Source organism: Panthera uncia, chromosome B1 (assembly GCF_023721935.1).
Source record: "Panthera uncia isolate 11264 chromosome B1, Puncia_PCG_1.0, whole genome shotgun sequence".
Taxonomy (NCBI): domain Eukaryota; kingdom Metazoa; phylum Chordata; class Mammalia; order Carnivora; family Felidae; genus Panthera; species Panthera uncia.
The window spans coordinates 68,382,391-68,393,345 of record NC_064811.1 but is presented as its reverse complement, the minus strand read 5'-3'; the positions used below and the strand labels follow the sequence as shown (position 1 = coordinate 68,393,345).

The following is a 10,955-nucleotide window of genomic DNA, read 5'->3' as shown; positions in this document are numbered from 1 at the left end:
AACTTTGCTTTCCTTAGTGTAAATAAAATCACAATAAGATTCCTGAAACCTCATATGTAACTGAAAATCTTTTAAAATGCATGCTGGTCTCAGTGTTTAGAAATCAATTGATTTTCTTACTATGTATTCATGTTATTGAACCTTTTTTTCTGCAAATATACAGTTTTATAAGGAAATACTTAAGAGTTAAGAATTTTGTGGTAATTTTGCTTAGTAATAGACTGGAGAAACAAAAAATCTAAAGAATAAACATCAAAAGGCCGAAAAGAACACACACACACACACACACACACACACACACAGACACATCATATAGGTGCTTTTTTTTAAAGGTGCTTTGTTTTCAATAATTTATTCCAAAATGTATTATGCAAAGTCGTCTCAAAGACATACGTGGGTTTGAAAGTTTTAGATGCTGATGCAGGTTGTTCATTTCTAGTAGAATGACTGGTTTGAAAGATGGCAGCTGAAATCTGGAACCTAACTGGGTACACGTTACTGTGTGATGGTCAAAGAAATAGAATCCCATCTCCATGATCCTCAAAGCATACTAACATTTTTAGTTGAACATGCTGTCTTCAGAGAACTTTAAAACATATTTTCATAATAACAGTATTTAGATTTAAACTTTAAAAAATTACTCACTTTGAGTTTTAGTTTACTAAAACTACATTTGGAAACATTTCTCCCTATTTGGCCTTTGAACACATCTAATCCTCTTATTCTGAAAGGGTAAAGTGCCTTTTTTTTTTTTTTTTTTTTTTAATAGCTAGTATCCTTAAGAAGCAGAAACCTTGGGCCAACTTGTGTGGATCCTTGCAAATGGGTTCAACTTGCGAAAGGCAAAGTAATAAAAAGAAGCCATCAGCACGTCCCCTTTGCTTCATTTTCAGTAGAGGAAATTCACAAGCTCCTGTAGATTGCAGTGCTAGGAAAATAAAATCTGTCATTAGAACAATGGTATTACCACTTCCCCACTCTAAGCCTGTTTCAAAGTCTCCACTCATAATTAATTGCTGACTCAGTTTGCCTCCACTGCCAGAACTGAGGCTTGCCCCAAAGTGTCTACTGGGTTGATCATGTTAGAAACATGAGAGAGAGAGGCAAACTGATGATCACTCAGTAGTTCTGGATTTATCAAAGCGTGTTAATTTCGTGTAAACACTGTTTGTTAGGATTGCAAAGGTATAAATAATTGAAGGGGGGAACCCCTAAAATTTTAAGGTAACCTGCTCAAGATCAGTGAGGGAAGGCAACATTTGAGACTGGGCTCTTCAACTCCTCGGTCCAGTAATGGACTGGAGCCAAACACGACACCATCCAGGAGTTTCAAAGCTGCGTAGTAAAATAGCTAGCGTGGGCAGTCCTTTTGTACTCCAGCTAGAGTAAAATTAACGCAGTCTTCCTTTTTTCCATCGCCGTCTGACAGCATCCAGCAAATGGGTGTAGGGTAGGGAGAGCAGAACCCAGGTGTCCTTACACAGCTGAGTCTTTTGAGAAATTGGAACTGAGGCGGGTGGGAACCACGGGAAAGCGTCAGCGAGTTGGGAGAGGGAAACGGGAGCAGCTGAGTGCTGGGCGAGGGGAAGGAAGCTGGGGTGTGTGCGTCTGGAAGGGAAGGGGGAAGAGGGGCAGGAGTGAAAACGGGGGCCAAACTCAAGCGGAGGGAACCCAGCGCCCGCTGCCTGCAAAAGGGGGCGAAAGCAGCCAGTAAGAGGGAGGGGGAAAGCGGGAAGACGAAGGAAGGGAAGGAAGTAAGGAAAGAGGAAGGAAAGGCAGGAGGGGAGAGAGGAAGAGTGTCTGCAATTTCTGCGGCCGGCTCAGTAGGAGGAGCAGGAGGAGAAAGAGGAGGATCCAGAGTCAGTCAGTCAGGCAGCCAGCGGGAGGTGGAGAAAGCAGGAGGAGGAGGAGGAGGATTAAAGATGGCCACCAACAGCTGCGGGAAACGGCAACAACCCCTCACTTTCCGGGATGGTCCCTGCGGGTCGGCCCGGCCTTGATGGAGAGGAGAAGCCCGAGAAGCGCCGAGGCTGAGGCGGCGGCGGCGGCGGGGACCCAGCGAGGAGGAGGACGCGGGGGAGCAGGGACCGGGGCAGGAGAAGGGGAAGGCGGCGGCGTCGCTGCCCCGGCCGCCTAGCGCCGCTGCCCGCGCCGGCGGACCGGTTCCCGCACCTCGCGGTCGCAGAATCCAGGCCGGCCCGCGGCCCCTGGCCCCGCCGCGGACACTGTGCCCGCTGCCCCCTCCCCGTCGCCGGCGCGCACTCGGGCCCGCCGCGGTCCCAGCTCCCGGGCCAGGCCCGCCCGCGCCCGCCCGCCAGCCCTCCGGTGAGTGCCCACTGCCAGCGCCCCCCACCCCACCCTGCGCCCGGCCCGCCCGGGCCGCTTTGTTTGTGCGGGGCGGAGGCGCTGCCCACTCGCGGCCCTGTGCCCGCTGCCCCTGCGGACAGGCCGAGGCCCAGCTGCCGCCCTCCCCCGGGACCGCGCTGCCCCCAGCCGCCGCTGCCATCAGTCTTGGCTGCCTGCCTTGTGTCCTCCACCGCGGCCTGGAGAGGGCGCCGTCGCGGTGGGGTCGGGGTTGGGGTCACGCGCGGCTGGAGGTGGGGAGGGATGTTGGGGTATTTCGGGGGGCGGGGGAGGACAGGGCTGGACGTTGCCCCTAGTGAGCAGTGAAGGTGTAACCTAGCGGTCCAGGCATAGGGGTCCCGCCAAAGCCCCATTTCCAGACCCTGTGGGGTCTCCGCTCCCGGAGCCCTCCCCCAGCGCCCGTGCGCAGCCGAGCGAGGCCTCCATCCCTCGGGCGCTGTCTCCCGGGCCTCTCCTGCTTATTCCCAAGCCCTGCTCTCCCCCAACGCCCTGTGCTGGAAACCCTTCGTTTATGCGAGGAACCTAGATGCTCTTGGGGTGTTTGCCCTTTTATTCTCTTGTGCATGGGATGTGGTGGTATCGCAAACATTCACAGTTACGGTGGGGTTCAAAGAGCTGTTGTGACCTTTCCTACCAAAAGCCTTTTGGCCCACCTGGCCAGTGTTTGATCCTCAGGTGCAGCGTTTCATTGATTTTTATCATTGAATTCCGAGATCTACACTATTAGGTCCTCTTTTCGCTGAAATAATCGGATAAAACCTGATTGAAAGGATGTTTACTATATGTGTGAATCCTTATCTCTACTTCCAGTGCCTTAAAAATGGTTGTTTCCTGTGGGAGAATGGTGCTAATGCATAGGAAAAACAGTTTTTTGTTCAGTAATGGGCATGAGTTGGTAGTTCCAAATGGTTATTGTAGTCTGAAAACCAAACATTAAAAAAGAAGAACAAAACCTTTTGCTTTGAGATAGCAGTATATTTCCAGGTTGGAATCATTTGAGAGCAGGTTTAGAACAATTAGTTTCCACCATCCGGCTAATTATAACAAACATAATGTAAAACAGAACCAAAAATATGTTGGTTAAAAAAAAAAAAAACTAGGTGTGTATTAGGACATAGGTCTAGCAAAAAATAAATCTTGCTTTAAAAAAACTTTATCATGGGACTCTAAGCACAGGAAATGGCTTGGTATGTTTTTCTTTTTTTATATTTAGAAATACATATGCATTAGACTGATTTGAGAACTCTTCCTAGGACATATGAGCACAGTAGTACATGTTATACTTTGAACTATTCTCAACCTACTAGAAATACAGATTTATACTAGTTTGCTTTTCTGTGTTGAAATTGATTCATGTGAAAAATGTTAGATTTCTAATTAAAAATTTCTGCACAAAGAAGATACGAATTAGAAAACATGTTCTGGTCTTGCAAAATCTAGTAAACAAAGAGTAAGTGACAAGTGATTGAAAAGTGGATCTAAGGGGTGACTGGGTGGCTCAAGTCGGTTGAGCATTCCCCTTTTGCTTAGGGCATGATCTGGAAGTTCCTGAGTTTGAGCCCCACATAGGGCTCTGTGCAGACAGTGCAGAGCCTGGAGCCTGCTTCGAGTTCTGTGTCTCCTCTCCCTTCCCCTCCCCTGCTCTCTCTTCCTTAAAAATAAATAAACGTTAAAAAAAAAAAAAAGTTTGGAAAAGTGGATCTGAGATTATCTAACGTACTATATCATGGAACTTGAGAACCACTGACTCCCAAGGAGGATGAGCCCTTAGTGATGCTAATCTGAAATCACACCCAAAGTAGGGCCTTTCTGTAGCATCCTTGGAAGGATCATCTGGCATCTGATTTTCATACCTATATGATAACAGGTTCACATCTTTCTTCAACATTCTAAGTCTTTTTCTGTTTATGTAAGTTAAAATCTGCCTTCCTGATATTTCCGCTGAGTTCCAGTTTCCCTTTGTGTGTATGATGCATTTATCACCCATCAAAGAATTAAGAGATAAATGACTCCTACTTTAATTTTTTTTGTCATCAGGTTTAATGAAGTATAATATACATGCAGTAGTTTTGACAAATGTATAAAATTGGATAATCGCCACAATCAAGAAACATTTCCATCCAACCAAAAGGTTCTCTCCCTCTGCCCCCAGCCCCTGGCAACTATTAATCTAATTCACAGACCTATAGTTTTCCCTGTTCTAGAATATCACATAAATGAAATCCTACAATATGCAATCTTTTGAGTCTTTTACTTAACATAATGATTTTGATATTCATTAAGTTGTTGCATGTGTCAGTAGTTTTTTCAGTGGTATGCTGATAAATGTGTTAACAACCTGCTCTCCAAAAAAAAATCCCGAATTTGTAGTATTTGCTACTTTTTGTAGTGTAAATACTCTTACCATGGCCTATATTAAGGTATCTTGAGTCGTGCCTAGTTTGGGTCAGTTAGAAATAAAGCTACAATAAACAATGTGAAGGACAGATATTTTCAGTTGGGATTACTGGGTCCTAGGAGAAGGGTATATTTATCAAAAGTAGTAATTTATATTGAACAGCCAAACTTTTTTCCAAAATGACTATACTATTTTGTATTCCTACCAGCACTGTGAGAATTTCAGGTGCTCTGCATCCTTGTCAGTACTTACTATTATCAGTTATTAAAATCTCAGCAATTATTATGTGTGTAGTCTCCTTTAACATTTTTGACTTTTTTTTAAGTTTATTTTGAGAGAGAGGGAGTGCACAAGAGTGGGAAAGACAGAGAGAGAGGGAGAGAGAATCTCATGCAGGGTCTGTGCTGTCAACACAGAGCCCCATGTGGTGCTCAGTCTCATGAACCATGAGATCATGACCTGAGCCGAAAGCAAGAGTTGGACACTTAACTGAGCCACCCAGGTGCCCCAACATTTTTGACTTCTTCTCATTTTCAGTAGTATTTGAACCAACATAGGAAGTTTATGATTGGCATTGCTGAATAATTTTATTTTTGGCTTGGTCATCAGTCATGGTCTCACTATAAAGGCTATAGCACTTAAAGGATGTTTCTTGATTTCTTGTGAAATCGCCTTTCATGAATTGCTTTTTTGAAAGGAATCAGTAAGGAATTCTAAAACTTAGCTGTTAACATTTTTTAAATGTGGCTAAGAAAAACCTAGGTAAAGATTTGTTTCTTTTCATAAAACTTTGGAATTTAAAAAAACTCAAAAAATTGGGGCACCTGGGTGGCATAGTTGGTTAAGCGTCCAACTTGGTATCAGCTCAGGTCATGATCTCGCTGTTACAGGACTGAATCCCACATTTTGCTCTGCACTGAGTGGAGCCAGCTTAGGATTCTCTCTCTCCCTCTATCTCTGCCCATCCCACTCTTTCTCCCTCATTCTCTTTCAAAAGAAATAAATAAACTTTAAAAAAAACCCTCAAATTATAAAGCATTTCTTCAAATTTGCTTGGGCTTAAAAAATAGTTCAATCATGTAATCTTTGAACTCATCCAGGAACTTGTAAGAAGTGTTAATACATAAATGAATATAGCATTACTTTCAATACTTGGAAAGCTAAATTTCATGGAAGATTATAGTGTATATTTTTGATTCAGTGTATTTGATTTAAAAAAAATTTTTTTTTAATGTTTATTTTTGAGAGAGAAAGAGAGAGAGGGAGACACAGAATCCGAAGCAGGTTCTAGGCTCTGAGCTGTCAGCACAGAGCCGGATGCAGGGCTCAAACCCACAAGCTGTGTGATCATGACCTGAGCTGAAGTTGGACGCTTAACCGACTGAGCCACCCAGGTGCTCCTCAGTATATTTGATTTTTATTGCTACTATCAAGTTGGTCAAGTTTTATTTGTTACATACTCATGTGTAATAACTATTAATGGCATTCAGAGTGCTGATTTTATTCTGGGATCTATAATGGTTTTTAGTTTTTCCAGATGGAGCAATAAATTTAAACATGATTTAAAAATGGTACATTTGTGATACTTTAGTATACATCCTTAACTCTTCCTTATTTTACCCGTCCAAACTATACTCCTTAGCTCTAGATTCATATATCCAACAGCTGGTTTAGACATACCTACTGAGATGTTCCATAGGCATGTCAACCTCAACCTGTCCAAACCTCAACTCATAACCTTTCCCCCAAAAAGGGAACCTTTCCCTTCCTGTGCTGCCTGCCGCCTGTCTTCTCAATGTGAGGAAATGCCATTCTCATCTACCCTGTCCTGAGTGGAATCCAGGCCTTCATCTTCTACTCCTTTGTCTTCCTCAGTTTCCACCCCCAGGCATATACTAGGTCCAATTGCTTTTGTCTTCTAAGTATTTCTCCTCTTCTGCTTCCTCCTTAGAGGCCTTGATTCAGGCCTCTGTTTCTCAGCTGAAGTGCTACAGTGCCCTTCTATACATACTCTCCTTAGCTGTAGTCACACCTCTGCTCATCACTTCCTCTCACCCTGTTTCCAAAACAAATTTTCCTTTTTAATTTGGAAAAATACACGGTTATGGTCTTTTCAATACGCTTTTTTTTTCTCCTCTTTAAAATCTTTTAATAGATTCTAAGCCATCAAAGAGCCATTAAAGCATGGGGTCCTATTCTGTACAAAGCTCTGTGTTTGTGACCAGGCTCTAGCTTCTCCAGTCTCCTCTCTGACAGCCATTCATTTGTTCATTAAAAAAAAAAAAAAAAAGAAAAGAAAAAGATTTGAGTGCTCTGCAGAGTTCTAGGTGATGGAGTTTTATCAAGGGACTTAAATTCTAGAGGGGGACAGATGACAAGTGTATACTATTGTCAGTTGGTAATGAGTGCAATGGAACAACATAAGGCTGGGTAAGGAGTTAGGGAGCAGTAGGTTGCTGAGGTGTGGGTGTGCTGCCATTTATAGAGGGCTGTATGAGAAGGCTCTATTATGACATCTGAGCAGAGACTCAAAATATTCAAGGGAATGAGAGTTTTAGATCTGCGAGAAGAGCAGGTGCTGAGGGGAGGGTGCTTGAGATGTCTAGACAACAGCAAGGGGTTGGCGGAGGGAGGTGAGAGCTGGGGTCAGGCTAGTGGAGGCTCCGGCAGACCAAGCAGGGCAGCGTGAGGACTTTGACTTCTGAGCTCAGTGAGTTTGACCCTAGAGTGCGTCCTCTCCATGGACAGAGATGCATTCCTATCTCCTACTTGAGGTTTCTGAAGTATGCCACCTCTCTTACCTTAAGCCTTTCCTTCTACTGGGAATAGTGCTAGATTATCCCTCCTCTGTGTTCCCTTAGCACTCTTTGTCATACCCCTACTTAATGGCTGCTTTGTTTGTCTGCTCTCCCTAGGCTGAGGCCCTAAATTTTTTTTTTAAACCTCTGAATTCCTATTTCATTGAATTAATGTCTGTTGAATTTTAGAATTGCTGAAAATGGGATTTATTACTGAAAACTGGGTAAGAGGTACTTAACAGTACTGTGTAGTGACTGCTACCCTGATGTGAATGTGGATTCTATGTTTTGCTGACCACTGTGCATTTAGTGCTGGAGCAATGAGCTGTGCATAATAAGTGCTCAGTAAATACTGGGTGAATGATTAAGTGCACACCCGTGTACCAGCCTTTGCCTGTTCTTTCTTCTGCTTCCCTTAAACCCATGGGCAAGCTTCCCCCAAATCTCTTAACCTCTTTCTCTACTGGCTTATTTGCCCTTTCTCTAATCACAAGCTCAAGAAACGACAAATACTTCAGAAATTTTTTCGTTCATTCATTAGCAGCGAATGTGTATGTAACAGAGAAATGTAGATAATTTCTCTCCAGGCTAAATAGACGGTGGTCATTGCACAGTTTTTGGTTAATTTGCACTTCTGTTTTCCTTTCTTTGGCAGGAATTTTTGGGGGCTATTTTATTACTGGGCCTTTGACTCTTTAATAAACCACTGATAGCTCTAGAATATCACTTCTATAAACAACTCAAGCAGGAGCAGGGTGTGAAAAGTCTAGTACTAGAAATAAAATAGACAGTATTTCTTAGTGAGTTTCATTTGGTTGAACAAACGATTAGAGTTGGCGATTAACCTTACTATCCTGGTGCAGGCCTTTGGGGAAATGGCCGGCTCTAGCAGGGAGTCTTCAGCCCCAGGACATCTAGGTATCATCTTAAGCCTGGAACTCTTACCAGTAACTCTTGAATCCCTCAGTCCTTACATCTCGGGCTTCCACATTCTGTCTGACTGTCTCCTTCCCCACTACCTGCATGTCTTTGAGCCTGCAGGAAAAGGATGGTGGGAGATCCCAAGTGTCCTACCCGCAAAAGCTGTAAGAAGAGGCAGAGCATTTAAAGTACCATATGTTAGGGATAGGAATAATTTTTCCATTTATGTTTTACTAAAAATCATTGTGTGCAGTAGGCTGTCTTATGTATAACATAAATATTGGATTATTGATCTTCCATAGTGTTGTAATCCATTGTGGCAGGCCTGGTGGTGATAGGTCCTTTAGTGTTTTAGTACATGAAATACTTTGTATATCTTAGTCTGCTTATTGTGGGTACTATTTGTATTGTGACCAACAAAATTATAATTTCACTAAGTGCTGAGTTTTTGTTTTGTTTTGGGTTTGAGTTTTTTTTGTTGTTGCTGTTTTAATGGTTATGCGTGAGTAGGGCCTTCATTTTATTTCTCTAATAGAGTGGTCTTACTATTAAATTTGTACGTTGGTTTTCTTAGGTCAAGGAAAATTACTAGTGACTTAGGTTTAAGTTCTCTCACAAATTAAAAAAAAATCGTCCTTCTATTTGTATGCAGTATATTAACGTATGACTTGGGATAATATTAATGCATTTAGTTATTTTAAGTTCAATATATCATTGTTTGTGCTATTCTGCAAAAGAGCATTATGGTGGTCAGGTGCTACAGTACCTGAGCATGCTTGAGACTTGTGGGTGCACTTTGACAACCCTTTCTTTTCGTTATGCTGACCCAGCAGCAGACACTGTTAAGCCTTAGGAAAACTGAATCTGCTTAGCAAGGAAAACAGACTTAGGTGGTACTGGTACCTACCATCCATTTTGGTGAAGTTATAAGCTTAGATTAATAACTAAGTCAACTAATTGTTGTGAAGCTATAGTGGGTTTAAAGTACTATACTTGTATTTTGGAGTCTAGAAGACTATTGGATGAGACTTTTTTTTCCTAATAAACTAATTACAGTTATTTGTTCTTTTGTGTATGGCCTAATCCCTTTAAAGTATTCATTATTACTACTTATGAAAGATAAGTGCCTATTTGTAATGGCACTTCAGAGGCCCAGAAATTAAGGGATTTGAATTCTTGCTCTACCTCTGCCATTAGAGAGTTGTGTTACTTTGGGCCTGTGACCTGTCCCATCTGGCCTCTGATTCTTCATCTGTTGACAGTCCTTTCTACTGCAGAGCCCTTAGATAAAATAATAGTGATAACTGAGTTTTGACACTGATTCTTTTTGCTTTCCTCAGTTCTTAAGCCCTTGGTACCTATGTTGTGAGAGGGATCATGCTACAGGGTACTTTTGACACAGGTAAAAGGTATGTTGTCAATACTTGATGAATTTGCTGCATTTTAAATTTTTTTTAATTAAAAATTTTTTAATGTTTATTTATTTTAGAGAGAGACAGAGTGTGAGCAGGCAAAGGGTAGAGAGAGAGGGAGACACAGAATCCAAAGCAGGCTCCAGGCTCTGAGCTCTCTGCTGTCAGCAGAGAGCCCAGCGTGGGGCTCAAACTCATGAACCATGAGATTATGACTGGAGCTGAAGTCGAACACTTAACTGACTGAGCCACCCTGGAGCCCCTGCTGCATTTTTAAATAGCAGTTCCAGCTTCCTCTTCCTGTATGTTTGTCCGTAGCCTGTTTTATTCTTCTTCAGCCAGTGTGGACTTAACGAGGCCAGTTAATTTAATATTAGCCTAAGAAAATTAAGAATTTGATACATAGCCAATATATTTTTTATTGAAGTATAGTTGGCATATGGTGTTCTACTTAGCCATTATTTGATATAAAAACTCATGCCAGAATTAGTGTGTATTATTTTTTTTCTTCAGAGGGGACAACTAATTTGTTTATATCTGCATAGAACCTTGTAGGTTTATTTCTTGCTCTAAGTAAAACATACACACACATAAATTTTACTTTATAAATTGCATAATTTAGGAGATGATTAATTATCGTATGTGGGATTCAATATTTATTTATTTATTTTAAAGTTTATTTATTTTGAGAGAGAGCGTGTGTATGCACGCAGGAAAGGGGCAGAGAGATGGGGAGAGAAAATCCCAAGCAGGCTCTACTCTTAGCATGGAGCCCAGTGTGGGGTTCAATCTCATGACCCACCAACTGTGAGATCATGACCTGAGCCGATAGCAAGAGTTGGAAGCTCAGCTGACTAAGCCACCCAGGCACCCTTAGGACTCGAGGCTTTTCTCCTCCTCCTCCTCCTCTTCCTCTTCCTCCTCCTCCTCTTCCTCCTCCTCCTCCTCCTCTTCCTCCTCCTCCTCCTCCTCTTCCTCCTCCTCCTCCTCCTCTTCCTCCTCCTCCTCCTCCTCTTCCTCCTCCTCCTCCTCTTCCTCCTCCTCCTCCTCCTCCTCCTCCTC

The 10,955-nt window shown here is 42.7% G+C and overlaps 2 protein-coding genes across 10 annotated transcripts in view; one reads left to right on the top strand and one right to left on the bottom strand.

The window, feature by feature from the left end:
- Window positions 1-315: 315 nt before the first annotated feature.
- On the bottom strand, window positions 316-2,717 carry LOC125922382 (translation initiation factor IF-2-like). The gene is made up of 2 exons (XM_049630037.1): window positions 1,964-2,717; window positions 316-928 (listed from the first exon to the last, which is right to left on the bottom strand). Exons 1-2 carry the CDS (start codon window positions 2,715-2,717, stop codon window positions 720-722), a joined length of 963 nt encoding a protein of 320 aa, XP_049485994.1. The 3' UTR covers window positions 316-719.
- WDFY3 (WD repeat and FYVE domain containing 3) overlaps window positions 2,238-10,955 on the top strand; it is a 290,160-nt gene continuing 281,442 nt past the window's right edge. For 8 of the 9 annotated variants that reach the window (XM_049630817.1, XM_049630814.1, XM_049630815.1 and 5 more), the window contains exon 1: window positions 2,244-2,325. The gene's annotated coding sequence lies outside the window, so the exon portion shown is untranslated. Of the gene's footprint in view, window positions 2,326-10,955 lie in introns of all 9 variants that reach the window. The other variant, XM_049630812.1, reaches the window with a different exon arrangement.

Coding starts and splice junctions, on each gene's coding strand:
- LOC125922382 (XM_049630037.1), bottom strand. CDS start 2,717: ATGGGGCTTTGGCGGGACCCCTATGCCTGGACCGCTAGGTTACACCTT. Junction 929..1,963: donor CGCAGGGACCATCCCGGAAA/GTGAGGGGTTGT, acceptor TTATTTTCCTAG/CACTGCAATCTACAGGAGCT.